Raw genomic sequence first — 16,618 nt, forward strand, 5'->3', positions numbered from 1 at the left:
TGCACATGGAAGAAAAATGCAGATCAAAGGGATGATTATGCAAAGGCCGTAGTCATCAATGCAGTTGTCCTGGATTTTATTCCCAATCTTGGATCATTTCCCGCATATCTTCCCATTTTCTTAGTATGTAAGGTCACTCATTACCCAACATAAGTTGAGATAATTCCATCACAGAGATGAACATTTTCTATGAGAAACATTTTTTTTATTTTACACTTAAAATTCTGGAATATGGGGCGCGGTGGTGACGCAGGCACAAAGCTCGCGACCCCTGTACGGAGGCCTCAGTCCTGGAAGCAGCCGTCACAGGCTGACCTTTCCCCTCTCTCATAACCAACATTCCTGTCATTTCACTTTCCGACAAATGCCAGTAGAGCCTCAAAAAAAGCATAGAATATAACAAATCACCTGGCTGCTCCCTAAAAAAATCATTTTCTCTAATCATTTCTTGAAAATACCCCACGAGTGAAAATAAGGTCCACAATTTCAATCAAAAATGACCCACCGGTTAATTACTCGCTCATATTGTGCTTTTTAAGGCCAGCAGAGGGAGCTCGTCGTCCACTGTGGAACACTAGTTTTGCTTTTCTTCTTCTTTCTCCAGGTGGCCGTGCGTGGTTGTTGGTATATCACGTTCCCAAACACCGCTGGCAGCAGACTGGGAGCAGAGGAAGGACCTCACTAAGCAGGTAAAAGCTTTCCAGCCGCAGCTGTTGTTGTTCCACCAGGCAGGCTCCTCTGTCTGTGAGCTGTAGACCCGAGTAGAGCAGAGTCCTGCGGCCATTGTGGCTCCAAAAGAGGCGCAGCTGACTCCGGTAACTTTCCTGACCCAGCAGTTGGTGTGTGAACTGGTCAGAGAAGGTCGCATTTCGCTACAGCTGTTCCAGCCTGCCTCCATCCCGAAACTGTCGCTTAAAGCACCGCGACTGAAACAAACCTCCAGGTGACTTTCAGTCTGTTAAACTACAACACGGCTGGAAGATGCTCAGTCAGCTGCTTCAATATGTGGCAGAAAACACAAAAGCGAGGTTATTTAACACAGGCCTAATTCTGCGAACGAGTCTGCAGTTAACACAGTTTTTAGACTCTCATTTGGCTGTTGCAGCTGCTGGTGGGCAGGAGTCATTCTGACCACAGAGCCGGTTGGAAGGAATGGAAGTTATTCCAGACGTTCGTCTCGGACAGCAGCGTGTGGTGACTGCTCTCTGGGTCCACACACAACCAGAAATACTAACCAAATAAAGCTGACAACCATAATGCAAATAAGTAAAACAATATATATATTTTTTCCGTCTCACTTTTATCATATGAGCAATTAAACTGTTATGTCAGCGCTAACTTGAGTAAATCTAAAGTTGTAATTATTACGGGAAAAAGCTATCCAAACCAACTTGATCCTGTGTGGAATATTACTTAAAATCAATAATGAAATGCGACTAATCACATTTTAACATAGTTCAATTTATCTGCCACACTAATTGCTGTGGCAGATAAATTGCTGCAGCAATTGGTGGCAATTAATTGCCACTAATTATAGACCTGTAGAATAAAGAAATCTGCCTGACAAACACAAAGCAGGCTTAAAGAAATCACAATTCCATCCAACATTGTTTGAATTGATAAATTTTTTTCTCTTCTTGATCTGAATTTGACTCACAATTTAATGATGTTGGATGGTGGGATGTGCGTCAGAGCTGGCCGGCCTGTTGACAGCACATGCATGGCTAATTCCAGAATACTGTGCTGGTGCATTGGAGTGTAAATGAGGATCAATAAGTGATCTCCTCCTTTGTTGATAATCATCAACAAACTTCATGCTACTGTTAGTCATATCGGGCCACCCCTCCTAAACATGGCCGACTAGAATATCGGTTCATAAAGGTAAAGGACTGAACTGTTTGTCAATGCAGCTTTAACCAAAGAATATAACATCAAATCTTTTTTTTTCTTTTTTTCAATTAATGTTATATTCATATGCAACTTTGACTAAGTCTTTTTGGCACTGTGTGTATTTGTTTGATTTAGATGAAAAAATAAAATACTGGGACAGAAATACAGTATAATATGGTAATAGAATCTGACAAGTGCCACCAGAAACTGTGAGTGTAGAGCATTTATCATACTTAATAAAATCCTTCATATTGGATTTTTCTCCAGTCCTCATAAATAAGTAGAACTGAAGGTTCTAGAATGTTCTCTAACCTGACAGAGCCTGGACCTTGGCTAACTTCTCTTTGTATAAACCAAAGCAAGAGTTGTGCTGTATTCTCAACAGGAAGTCAAACCTGCTCCCGGTTTGTGATGGACTCCTGCGGGTGTGTGTGTGTCTCATCTCCTGGGGGTTCATGGACAGGATCTCAAGGCGTAGCTGTAGAGACGAAAGTGTCTGGTGTGAAAACATCAGGGTGTCTCCTCTGTTTTCTGCACATGGTGTGTTTCTGTTGCCGTCTTCAGACCATGACCTTCGGTGTACACTGGAGCTGCTCTACGTTTGAGGCCATGGTCCTTGACTGGATAAAGGTGGACTGCTCCCTCTGGTGGAGGAGTTTAAGTATCTTGGTTTCTTGCTCTTGAGTGACGGTAGATTGAGATGAACCGATGGTCTCTGTCTCGGTCTGCATTAATCCAGGCTTTGTTCTGGTTTGTCTGTATGAGGAAATGGCTTTTGATTTAGCAGTCTATTTATTTTCCCACTCTCACCTACAGTGGACAAGATCCTGGTTGTTAGTGCCTGAAGGGAGCTTCATCTGTAGAGGTGCCAGACACTTTAGGACGCTAGAGCTCAGAGTCGAGCTGCTGCTTCTTTGCATTGGCCCCAGGAATGAACTGGAGAATGTTGTTGTTGACAGGGATGTTATCTTTTCCTCCTGGACCCAGCATCCCTGATCCTGATCCTGGATATGTGGAAAAATATGACTGGAAGGGATTGTGGGTGACAGATTGACGGATATTCAAAACTATAGGATGTGTCACCACTTTGCCAAGATCTAGAAGACGCCAGTCACCTCAAATAAAACGGTACTGGTTAGGCTGTTCAGGAACTACCTGGGTACTGGGTCACCAGAGACCAACCTGCCCTCCCCTCACAAATGAAGAAAATCAAACAAAACTGATATGAATAATAATAAAAAGAATTTTGTGTAGCGAAGATTTTGTAGCATATTTGATTGACATACAATCTTATTTTTGTAAATGTTGAGGGCTGGTTGACCTCTGACCTCAGGAAACATTTAATATCTTTAGAATAATAAACGCTCAAATGAAAAATGTTTTGACACCAATTTTGTTTGATTTGAAGAAGGTGGAGGGTCAACTTCACTCAGGTCTACCTTCATATTTTTTCAACATCACCTCAAATAAATCCTGAGGCGTTTGAAACACGGCAGCCATCTGTTCCCCAACAGAACAATGACCCAAAAATCTCACCAGAAACCTTCTGCAAATGTATTGTTCTCCAGTCATTCAGGTCTCGTAGGAAGCTTGGTTCAGTGTGTTAAAAATTCAAGCGCATTGCCTCTTGCCTGGAATTAACCCCTTTAACATCTCTGTTCTCAGACAGGATGTCTGTGCACAGGACATTGTGTGGCCGTCCTGCTCTGCAGCTCTGCAGGATGTTTTCGTCCACCTCTCTACCTACTCTCACTCTGTTCACAAAGGTAACAGTGTCACAAAACCCGGCACGCCTCATTTCACCCCACAGAGCGAGCGTATTTTTTCCCATTCTTAATAGAAAGCAACATTTCTATTAGAGATGCACCGTGACATTGGCTACTGACTGGGATCGGAAGATTTTTGATTTATTTTTTTTGCCCACTTTCACTAAACTGATTGGTGAAAGTTTGGTCGGAAACTCAAAAATCTGATTATTCTTTTCCAATCAGAAAATATGCCATACCTGGGCCAAACTGCCTGGTCAAGCTGATCTCACTACTCTTCTATGTGGAAGGTGTTACTGAGGGAAGAAAGCCAAAAGTTTGACTCTGGTGTTTAAAAACCAAGGCAGAGGAAGAACAGGTCCATTAGAGCAATAACTGGAACAGACACTGGTCAATTTGCTCCTTTGCCATTTTGAAACTTTTGCGGTTTTGGTCGGTTCTTATCTGACATTTGGGCCTCCCACCTCAGCACAGCTCTTTGTACGCTTTCGTCGAATTGGAGGAGTGATTTGGTATCCATAGTAACCAGGGGAGGCTGAATGTATTAGAGCAAAGGTACTCTGTTTCATTCTTCTGCTGGCAGCTTTTTGGAAATCTTTTAGCCAAGGTAAGGATCTACATCTTTGTTTTAACGAATAGACACAGAGACTGATGTTTGCAGTTAGTAATGCCCCCCTCAGACAGTGTAAATGTGAAATCTAAATAATTCTGTATTTGTTTTACATAAGACCCTGTTTTACAGTCACCTCGGCTGCTTACATAAAATAAATAACATTTAGAATTTTGTTAATTATAGAAACCAGACCAGCTAAAATTGGTTCAATCTTTATAAAAACCTTAGGTTGAGAAAATCCCTGATCGGTGCATCTCTAATATTACTTGTTACTTCAGTGCTGTTAAATATGTACATCTTGTTAGTAGTTATGTATCGTGTTTATAGACGACCTATAAACAGGAATAAATTCAAACTGACTTTTCTCTCTGTAGGATCCGTGTCCACTGTGTGATGAAGCTAAAGAGCTGCTGCAGCCATTCAAACACAGGGTGAGAATTAAGCTCTTCTACCAACTTCTAGTTAATTTCTGATGTTCCTCAATGTACATTAGGTTTTCTGTCAAATCTGTTTTAGTGGCCAGGTCACAGTAGACATGGGAGTAGGGAAGCACCAATCCACTTTTTTCATTTCCGATGGAGATATCTGAGGTTCAGCATCGGCTGATACCAATTTGATACAGAAGAACCAAGATGAATTGACATAAAACATTTGTTCTAAACACAGGTCTTAAATGTACTGAATTACGAATTTATTTGCCAACAATGTACCAGTACATCACACTTTAATACACAAAAAACTTCACAAACTTGGTCAATCTTGTAAAAATAACTTTCATTGGTTCAGTCAGTGCAGTTAAGAGTAGAACAACCAATGGAAAATAAATGATAAAGAAACTGAAACTCACTAAACCAACAGGTTGACTACCTTGGTCAGACATTTAAAAATAAACTTCAACAAACCTTCTTTGCTTCCTTCTTATAATGTAAAAAATAATAAATCATGATGTTGTTCAGACTACAAAGCATAGAATTAGACTGAATAGATCTGCCCTTATGGATTGGACACATTGTCACCGATACCCCATCTAGAATTTTTTAAAAATTGGATTATAGATATTATTGGTGCATCTCTACATGGGTTGTATGATAACCTTGAGTAAATATACCACAGTTCACTTTATTTAAGCAAGAAGTTAAAGCAATATTCTATCAGTTCAATGCAGAAAATTTGCAATTATTCCCATTTTAGACTATGATTCCTTGCGGGCCTAGGAAGGAATCATAGTGGTCAGCCATGTAAAATCCCAGAGTTGGAGGATGCTGAGGTCAGCAGCTTCCTACAGAGTTCATGACTGCAGACCTCCAAACTGTATAATTCAAACGGCAAAGGTCTGTGGATAAGTTTTAAGGTTTTCAAAGTTAAGCTCATACCCATTATCACACGGTAGCCATATCTTTTCTTTTGTTTGACCATCATAAAAGCCATGTAATAAGCTGTCACCTACTGTAATTATTTCCACCCTTGGTTTCTGTTGACGACCTGTCTGTCTTTCTGTGCTTCATGTAGTTCATCCTGCAGCAGGTGGACATCAGTCTCCCAGAAAACAGGCAGTGGTGGGACAAGTACAAGTGGGACATCCCAGTGTTCCACCTGAATGGTCAGTATTTGATGAAACACGGAGTGGATGTTGCACTGCTGGACAAACTGCTTCAAGATATTGAGAAGAAAAACATGTGATGAGAATCTTTTGTGTTTAAATTATCTGAGCTAATGTCTATTTTAATTCTCAATAAAAACTGTCTGTCAGCTTCTGTGTTTGCCTAATTTTGTTATTTGGACACATTTCCTCTTGTGGAGTTGCTCTTGTCTTAGTTCATACAACAAACATCCAGTCATGAGGACAGGGTGGATCTTTAACCAAGTGAAATATTCTTGCCTCTAAGATGAGAGATTTTAACCAATGGATATATTAGGCAGAATGTAACCATTGTTTGTTGAAGGAATGAGGGTTTTGGGTGAAATTGTGACCAAACCCTTGTAAAGAGGGGGATGTTCCCGGTATGGTGGTATTTATCAAAACTGGTCCAAGGAAGGAAGATAGGTGAACGTGGTAATCGGCCATCAAGATTCATTCAGTTAGCAAAGGCTGGCCTGTGTATTCTGATCCTCGAGACCATCTACTGTAGTTCAAAATGTTGAAAAGGTTTAGAAAACACTGGTCTACATAGCCAGACCAGCTAGGGTGCTCATGCAGAACACTCGCACCGCTGAAACAACCAACACATGGGCATCAGAAGTGGATAACTGATAAATCAGGTGTTCTCCAGGGAGTTAGTCACTTACCCAGAACAAAAGACTGTAGGATGCAGTATGGGAAAGACTAGAGGGCGTAACCAATGATGGAATGGATGTTGTTCTGCTAGAAATTCTTGAGTCCAATTGTCCATGTTGATGCTTCTTACAACCAAGGTATTGCGACAGTTCATGTGTGCCCTTTCATAGAAATGGTATTTCCTAAACGCTACGGTCTCTCATAGCAGGACAACGCTGCCTGCAGCAAACTAAAAATTCAGGAATGTTTAAGGAAGCTCATCAAAGAGCTTGAGATTTTGATGTAAAATCCAAATTCCCCAGTTCCCAATCCAAACCAACATCTCTGGGATGTTCCGGACAAACAAGTCTGATCTGTGGAGGGTTCAACTCGCACCTGCTGTTAATATCTTGGTGTCAGATCCCACAGTACAGAGCTCTTTGGGCAACAAATGGTTGACCAATACATCAATAGGGTCCCTTCATCAGAAGATGATGTGGAAGAGTTGTAGAGGGAATGCCACAGCTTTCCAGTAAGCCTCGTGAAGAAGCTGTTTAGAAACCATGACATTGTCATGTTTTACTCAAACCAGTCTTTGTGTTTTGGGCAGAAAAAACTGCAGGCAAACCTTCACCAATTTGTCAAACAAGATGAGAAATGTGTCTGAACACGACACCTGAGTCACATGGCTCTGTTCCAATGAGCTCATTAATATTTAACCTGAAAGTGGAGCGGGATGGGCTCTCAGCCAATCCCAGCCCAGCTTCCTACTGTGTGACCTGGAAGTGGTATTTTGTGATGTTTTGTTTGTGTGTGTGTGGGGAGAGGGAAGGGGTTGCCATGGAGAAGTCTGTTTCATGTAATGGCGTCTAGCAGTTACAGCAGCAGATCTGTGGATGTTCAAGTTGCTTTGCAGAAAGCCAAGAAGAAGATCTGTGATCTGCAGCAGCAGCTGGAGTAAGAACAAAACCCTGTCTGGTGTGTTCTCTGCGGTTCATCTGTTGGCAGCAAACACAGAATAATATACTGCTGGTGACCGAAAACTGAAGGATGACAGGAAGTCATCACTGATGATGTTTAGACATCAGTAATGTAATGGCCAAGAACTTCAGCATGTTGGTTGTTTTAATATGTAACAAAGCAATTATGCATTATGCCATGCTTAATGTGACTGTAGAAAAGTGTTATTGCTCCAGCATCTCAAACGTCTTTAACTCAGTCTCGGTATGATACAAGTTTGAAACCTGACTTTTTCAAATCCTGGCAGGCTTTGCCACTAATAATCAGTCAGTTCCTGCTTTAACATCATCCACAAGGTCATCACACAAATTAAAGTGTGATCAAATTTGCTGCTACAACACACAAACCATTTACATACATGACTGAAGACTGAAGTGTTTTAGATTTGTTTGGTTCTGGAAAACCTGGCCTGGACTGAGATCCATATGCTAACATAATACTCAGTTACTGAGATACAGAGTCAACATCCAGGAAGTATCTGGATCCATGTGACCTAATGTCATGTGATCACGTGTATGGCATAGCTGGGGACCAGCGTAGTGAACTGATTCATCCGGCAGTGTGACCAGTTTTACTGGAACGTGAACTGGTACGACCTGTCTGTGTTTGTTCCACACTGGGTCCAGTCTCTATGCTGGGTTGCTTTAAGGAGACAGGAAGTCCATATTTGCTCATATTGCTTTGCTGCCTTTCAGTCTGTGTGCCAAACATGAGAATATTGTGAGTAGTTTGATGTAGTTGGAGGAGGTGATAGAGGTCGGAGTGGAGCATCAAGCAGTCAGGTGCTTTGAACTTCTGATTGGACCGTTTCTGAAGTCATAGCTGTTGAATTATTTTTACCTACAGGTACGTTTGATGTCTCTATAGTTTTTTACAAATGAACATGTGACATGTTTTGTTCTGTTTTAAAATTTATGTCGCACGCAAGTGTTGGAATTGTGATTGACTGTGAATCTAATGTGTTTTCTGTTTTTTGTTTGTTTTTCAGAGAAAAGAGTTTGGAGGATCCAAACGTCATCAGTTCTCCATCATGGACCTCCAAGAAGGAACTCAGGGACTCGCTGGTGGATATGTACAGAGGTAAATTCCCACGTTTTCTCACTGTAACTCATCACGTCTGTAATGCAGTAGTTTGCCCATGTAGGGGCGCTGTGCTCCTTCAAACAAGCTGACACCGTAGGTGATCTGCTGTGACTGGAACTGGGCTTTCCTCTTTTGAAATAGTTTAGTTTGAAATTTTACTCCGAACTGTTGATGTTTCACATTTTGTCAACCTGGAATCTGTTTTAATGGAACGTTCCATGATTTAGTGTACAGTAATATTTAAAATCTATTTAATTATAATAATCCAAAAATTCTTTTCAGCCTCTTTTTATCTGAAACCCCATAAATCAAATTGTTCAAAGAGTGGCCTAGGAGTCATTTCTGGCCCTTTCAATGGTTTTTGTTAATCCCAAATGTGACCGAATGATGCCGATGGAAACCTTTTAATGTTTTCAAGGAATTAATTTTTTTATTTCAGAAGGAAAATATTTGGAAAGATCAGCCATGAGTTTTCCTTTAATTTTCATTTCATTGTAAAAAGAACCACAAACATTCACCAGCTTTTACTCAAAATGCAGAGTTTGATGCAGCATTTTATTAAATGTGACTTTATACAGCAAGTATATTTGATTGGATCATACCCAGTTGAGCCATCAGCATTTATTGCTGACCAAACTAGAAAAGAGTCGACCCCTAAAAACCAACTTCTAGGAAACTGTAAGCCTTTTTTAATAAGGCGTAAAAGCAAGATCCCTTTTCCAGATAATGCAGTTACTTTGTTTCGTTCAAATATTGCATGTTTGTTTAGATGTTAAATTTATCTGAATTTATACTTATTAATTGACGATTTGGTCCACATGACAAAAATCTCGACACCACTGACCTTATAAAATCTATTGGTAGCCTTTAGAGGTCACCTAATCTGTAAACAATGTAAATAAAGTTGTTGTGTTTCTGGTCTCAAAGGTTTGTTAGAGAACATCAGGCAGTAAGCAGCGCCATGGAGACCAAGCAGGCCAGCAACACACCACGGAGGAAGTGGAGAAGTTTAAAGTAAAGTTAGAATGTAGAGCAACAGGAGCTGCCTGTGCTAACTCTGGATGAGCTGTAGAGAGCCACTGCTCAGGTGGTGGAATCTGGAAAAAAGTCCAGATTCATACTTTTTGGATTTTACAGCGGCGATGTGGAGAAAGGTCATTTTAGTGTGATGTAAAACTAACCCCACACAGCGACCCTGAACACACCACTCCTACAGTGACACCTAGTGATGGCAGAAACATTCTTGGTGTAGGACAGGAGCTTATGGAAGTTGAGGGAAAGACGAGTGTAGCCAAAATAAAGTCAACTTTCCAAACAAAAATGGGCCAGAATTCTAGTTTCTAGATGTGCAAAACCTCTAATCAGCCTGTAGCTGGACCTGCAGTGAAGGTTTTGACTCACGGCAGATGAGTGGAAATGCACATCACACTTTTCAAAAAATGTTTTTTTTTACATTGGTTTGTTAAGTTTCTCTCAGGTTTCTGTGGCCGTTGCTTCTCAGTATCTCTAAATGATCTCGGTTATCAAACATGCTGCTGAGGTTGAGTTCCTGCTACTGGAACTGCTGCTGCTCCTGCTGGCAACACAGTAGAACTGCAACTGCTTCTCAGGACTTGTCATAGCTGGAGTAAACCAACTGTGGGATGAATTCTGTGAGGTTGAACACGGCTGATTTTTGCATGGCATTAGGTAGTTATTATCAGTATGAAATTTGTAATTGCAACTTTATAACCCGTTATATAAACATCTAACATGACGTCTGTAGGTTAGATGGAGCATTAGTAAAGTAATGGTGCCTTGAGGCAGGCAGAGCCAAGGTCGTTTACATTTGTGGAAAAATGGAAGCACTTATTCTGAGTTTAACTATTAATACAATAATTAGCAATCATTTCTGGGTGTTCAGAAATGCCTTTATGTATTATAAAGGTTTAAGCTGAAACATAGCTTTAAACCTTTAAAATACATAACAGACATGGATTAAGTTCATTGTCTGTTTGCTCCTTTTAATGAATGTGTTGGTTCAGCTTTAGTCTTGATTAAAATGTCATTTTCTTTAAATGCTTCAGCACCAGCTATGTAAACAATATTCAACATGTTTCTGTCTAGAAAAATCACCAAAATTGGACATTTGCGTAAGCCTAATTATGAAAATAAGCGGAACCTAAATGGAACCCAGCTTTAGTACGTAACTTGGTTTTAATGTCACTACAATCAAGAGAAGCAATTTATGTTTAACTTTTATTCAGTAGTGAAGAAAATTTTTTTCAAATTTTCAAATAATAGTTATAGTTTATTATGTTTTAGAGCTTTGAAAAGATGCTTGAAAAGAACTGACTGGAGATTTTCAGTTAATTAATAAAAATCAGCAGATATTGTATACAAGTTATGCAATAACACAACCACGTGAAGAGGGTCAAGGTTGTCATTTAGGAATTTTTCAAGAAGTTTGCATTGCTAGTTGAGAATTTAAAAAAAGTTGTTGTCACTTTGAAGTTGTTTGATTTGTAGACGGTCCAGTGTACAAGTTGTCCCTGAATGCACCTTAAAGGCTGAGCTGTTGGGCTATCCCGTCTCCTCAGAGGGAATCCTGCAGACATGTCTGCTGCTGTGCTGTCGGGTTTTAAAGCTGCACAGCGGACCACAGATCCCCACTCAGTTCTGCACATAAACATTCTGCAGATGTTCAGGTATAAAACAAGGCTTTATCTGTTTGGCACACAAGTGCGCTGATCTACCCTATATTTTAATTAACACCAATTTATTAAAAACCTTTTTGTTCTTTTTCTCTTGCAAACACAACTTCCATTTGCTCAGATAATTTGAAATCATAATATAGGTAATTATTTCCAGTCTGGTCAGAAGCAGGGCTACATGATATCAGGAAAATGTAAAGAGCTGAACTGTGTTTTTGTCTTTCTTCTTTGAATTTGTCTTTCTGCAACCTAGTTTAGCTTTTCTTTTTTTTTTGTACAGTAGATATTTTAACATCCAATAGTTCAATAACTTTTTATTATTGACAAAATTCCAAGTCAACTTTGTTTGTACAGCAGATTTTAGCAGCAAACCAATTCATAGTGCTGTACATGATGAAAATGTAACATAATGAACAATCAAAAAAAACATTTCATCATATTTGAAAAGAAGAGGCAATGGAAGGTTGGAATCCAGGCTGAAATATATTTTTTCAGTTCTTCTTGATCAAAGAAACTCTAAACAAATGGATTTTTAGTCTAGATTTAAAGGTACTCAGTGTTTTGGCTGTTTTGCAGTTTTCTGAAAGTTTGTTCCAGATTTGTGGTGCATAGAAGCTGAATGCTGCTTCTTCATGTTTGGTTTTGGACACAGAGCAGAACCAGAAGACCTGAGAGGTTCTGGAAGGTTGATCCAACAACAGCAAACTAACAACAATATTTGAAAGTCTATTCGCTCAGTGGTCTCGGTCTTCCTGGTTTTAGTCAGAACACCAGCAGCAGCGTTCTGATTGATTTTTTTTTTTTTAGGCAGACCTGTAATGACATTACTGTTGCAGTCAGTAATCAATGTGACTAAAGATAAACACATGGATGAGTTTATCTAGATCACGCTGTGACATTAGTCCTTTAATCCTACAAATGTTCATCAGTGGTTTGAATGCCGACTTTGTGACTGTCTTTATGTGTCTCTGAAGGTTCAGGATGTAGTCAATCAATACACCCAGATTTCAGCATGATCTCTAGTTTCTAGCCGTAATAACTGAAGCTGGCAGTTTACTCTAGATTATTCCTCTTTAGGTCCAAAGATAACTTAATTTTTTGTTTCTGTTCAGCTGAAAAATTCAGTTTAGATTGATTCGTAATGTAGAGCTGTGTGTCATATGTGCAGTTATGGTAACTAATCTTACTTCCTGTTATAATCTAAGCTAGTAGGAGCTTATAGATATTAAATAGGAGGAGTCTTAGATTTGAACCCTGGGTACCCCATTTGTGACTTCTGTCTGCTGTGATGAAAAGTTATCTATTGAAACAAAGAAATATCTGTCTTTTAGGTTAGACTTGAGTTGGTCCGTTACTGTACCAAAGAGACCAGCCCAGCTCTCCAATCACAAATAAAATCAAAGTGCAGTGAGTCGAAATAGGACATTCTGCATGGAGGACAATGAAGTCTTGGTTATTGGATGGATCTATTGCCTCAGCCTGATATTGATCCAAGAAGACCAAATGTTACCAGATCCAATGCCCATACTGGATCAGGTTGATCCCAACTCTAATTAAAAGGACATGTTCAAGTCAAAGATAATGACAAAAGTTTTAAAAAGGCATATTAGTATGATCCAGAGGCTCGACAAATAGTTCCTACAGTGTTCAGAAACCAAAAATAAAGTCTAATAATCCGAAACAAACCAGGTGCCAGCTTTAAAAGTGTGGGACGTTTGAGCTGGGCTTTATCAAAGGTTCTTTTTCCAGAAGGCACACAAACATGTGAACACGCACACACATGTGAACACGCACACACACACACACACCCGCACACATGCACAGTGTGTTTAAGAGCTTTAATTTATTGACCAAAGCAGACTGAAGAGTGAATAAGAGGAGAGAGAGAGGAGACGATTGTATGAACAGTCTTTAATCTGCTAAGTGGGTGGTCTACAAATACAAACACACACACATGCCCACACACGCACACACCCACAAGTTCGTATTTCTACCCATATTAGGACTTTGTATTGGCTTCCATTTATTTTACTAACTGCATTGATGTCTAACCCAAACACCTCCCCTCACCCTCCCCATTAGTTTGTTTGTAATCTTAACCAAAACGTTAATCCACAGTATACCTGTAAACCTAACCACTAACTCTAAAGTGTCTACATGCACACACACACACCCACACACACACACCCACCCACACCCACACACACACACACACCCACACACACACACACACACACACACACACCCACCCCCACACGCACACACACACACACAATCCCTATTGCCAAAACAGCATTTCCCTTCATGGGGACCAAGAAAATGTCCCCACAAGGAACAGTGGCCCCACAACCCCACATTGTAGACAGAAATAGATCCCCACAATGATATAAGAACCTGGTGCACACGCACGCACACACACACACACCCCCACACACCCACCCACACACACACACACACACACACATCCATACGCGCACATGCACGCACATGCACGCATGCAAGCTATCTCTGCCATGCTTTTTCAGAACAGTGCATTGACTTCAATTCATTGAGAAGTACTAAAAGTTGAACTCTGACCTTTCACCCATTCTACCCAGCTCTGCCCTTCACACCTTCACCCTTCTATCTAACCAGAACCTCTGCCTCATCAGAACCAGACTTCTGTGTCCTTGAGGATGACTGGTGCCGACAAAAGCGTTTTCAGACCAGAAGGTTCGAAGGAATCTCTTTGTCATAAGAACAAAGAAGCCGCGTTTTCTACAGTTATACCTAATGCTATAGCAGCTGGACAAAGAGTAGACTATAGAGGAGATGGAGGGTAACTCCACCATCTGCATGCATTTCTGTTTTTGGTGAAAACAGTATGAGGAAACATAACAAACTGAACTACGTGATCTCTGCTTGTACTGCATTATTTTCACTGCTTTAACGCTGTTCAGCAGGTAGCTGATTATATAACGGTTACTAACCTGACAGTTATATCTAATTCAAGAATTTGTTTCAAACATTTCATGTTGTGTAAAACTGATTTGGAAATGTTTCCTTTGGCAAAATTAATTTTGCGATGCTGGGATTTATTTTTGCTAATTTTCTTATTTCATTATTTAAGGAACCAGAACCTGTTGTCTGTATGATTTTCGCGTTCCAAAAAGAACCCGTGATAGGCGAAATCCGTGAAGCAGTTGCCTTTATTTTGTTTTTACAATTATTATACAGCATAATTAAATACTCTACATTGAAACCAAAGAACAAAACCTGTTTTCAGGCCCAAGCATTTTTTAAACAAATAGAACACTTTCTTACAAATAACTACAGTAAAATAATCCTTTTTTTTTTTCAAATTTTTTTTTTCTCCGAAGAGTTTTTGCGGCTCTAGTTGCTCATATTTTTTAGACAGTAGGCAGACAGGAAGGAGGGTGAGGAGAGGGGGGAAGACATGCGGCAAAGGTCGTCGGGAACGGGAGTCGAACCCGCGACGTCCGCGTCGAGGACTAAGGCCTCCAAACGTGGGGCATGCTAACCCCCTGCGCCACCACAGCACGCCCCAGTAAAATAATCCTTTTAATCATCAATACGAAGTACAGTAGGAGAAATTGTGACTCGATTATTTCACTGTTCTTCCCACTGTGACGCTGCGGCCTGACTCCGCTCTCTAGTGTCTTTTTCTTCTGAAGCCTGTGGTGCAGGTTCTTCTCTCGAAAACTATGTTTTCGAGAGAAGAACATAGTTATTGGTAGTTGTTGTCGTTCTTTTTTCTTCTGGGCAAAAATATTTGCCAAAATTTGCCAAGCTGTATTATGTATATTTAAATACCGTAACGTTATTGGCACACAGGTAGAGAAGAAGCGCGGAGACTGTTTAGCCAATCAGGACGCAGAACACAATGCACTGTGAAGAAAAACTGCACAAAAAACTCTGCGAAGCAGCGAGGCCATGAAAGGAGAACCACGTTATAGCGAGGGTTCACTGTAAATCATTTTCACCAATATTCCTCATGATGCCATCAATTTTGCAGAGAGTATTTAACCTCTCTTGCAGTTAAACATCCCCCGCACCATGATGCTGCCACCCCCATACTTCACAGTAGGGACTGTGTGACTTCTGAAATGTTTTAGGTAACCCTGAGCTGAAACAGGAAGTGCTGGTTCTGCTATGATGTCAGACTGTGAGAACGAGGATTCTGCAAATCTGATCATCAGTGATAAATCATCAAAATATCAGAAGAAGGGTTTTGATTCCTGTAACACCCATGAAGATGTATTCATAAAAAATTTTTTTAGAAGGGGATAAATTGAACAAAACGTCAATTAAAAACAGCCATGATTTTAGTTCTTTGTAAATCGATACCCCGTTTATGTTTTATGATCTTTTGACAGATCCACTTCTGATTTCCTGTCAGAAACCAACTTTTTTGGTTGCATAACAGTATAATAATAGTATAATTTTAATACTTCAACAAGTATGAATATTTCAGCCTGTAACAATATGTTGAGGTTGAGCTATTTAGTTTAATTTGAAGTGATTCTTTGATTGTTTAACCTTTTATTAAAGGTCATTTGTGGATGAGAATCCATCTTCTTCTATGAAACATTGTTGAATCTGAAGCGCAAACAAACATTCTCACTGAAGAATTTCCTTCGTTTCTGACCTTCTCGAAATGCATCACAGTTTTAGCTGTGTCTTTTTCCACTCACAGGCGGATGGTGCATTTGTGGAGTCTTATTGTTTTTAATATGCATTGACATTGGAAAAATAAACTGTCAATTTCAGCGTTTTCTGTAAAAATCTTTATCGGGGGGCTGAAGTTGTTTAAACATGAAGTGAACAGAAGAGGTTCCACAAAGTCATTTATTGTAAATATGACTTATTTTTATAATGTCATAAAGATTCATCTTTAAGTAAAAAGAGCAAAAAGCTCAGACTGAGGAAGAAATGGTAGCATATACATTTCATGATGCAGGATCATAACCAGAGTGCAAGCACGGCTTTGTGTGCGTGTGTGTGTGTGTGTGTGTGTGTGGGTGTGGGGGTGTGTGTGTGTGTGTGTGTGTGTGGGGGTGTGTGTGTGTGTGTTTTAATATGCATTAGAGGCTTTTGGCTTACTGACTATTTTATATTTATTTATCATGTTTCTCTTTTTAAACAGTAGTGAACTTTTTATGTTGTATGTGAGCTGATACAACAGAAGTTCTTTCTGCATAATCTTTGAAGTTGTGCTGAATGAAAAAGTAATTCTTGAATCAGAGAAGAAACAAGAGACAAAACTAGATTAGCTCGATTAATGAAAACTGCTTAAAAC

General features: G+C 39.9%; 1 protein-coding gene across 1 annotated transcript in view; it reads left to right on the forward strand.

Moving 5' to 3' along the window:
- Nucleotides 1-462: 462 nt before the first annotated feature.
- mipol1 (mirror-image polydactyly 1) overlaps nucleotides 463-16,618 on the forward strand; it is a 56,600-nt gene continuing 40,444 nt past the window's right edge. Inside the window, exons 1-2 of the mRNA XM_032547726.1 lie at nucleotides 463-689; nucleotides 8,532-8,623. Coding sequence (XP_032403617.1) covers nucleotides 8,614-8,623 — 10 coding nt within the window. The 5' untranslated portion in view covers nucleotides 463-689; nucleotides 8,532-8,613. The remainder of the gene's footprint in view (nucleotides 690-8,531; nucleotides 8,624-16,618) is intronic.

Source organism: Xiphophorus hellerii, chromosome 19, assembly GCF_003331165.1.
Source record: "Xiphophorus hellerii strain 12219 chromosome 19, Xiphophorus_hellerii-4.1, whole genome shotgun sequence".
Classification (NCBI taxonomy): domain Eukaryota; kingdom Metazoa; phylum Chordata; class Actinopteri; order Cyprinodontiformes; family Poeciliidae; genus Xiphophorus; species Xiphophorus hellerii.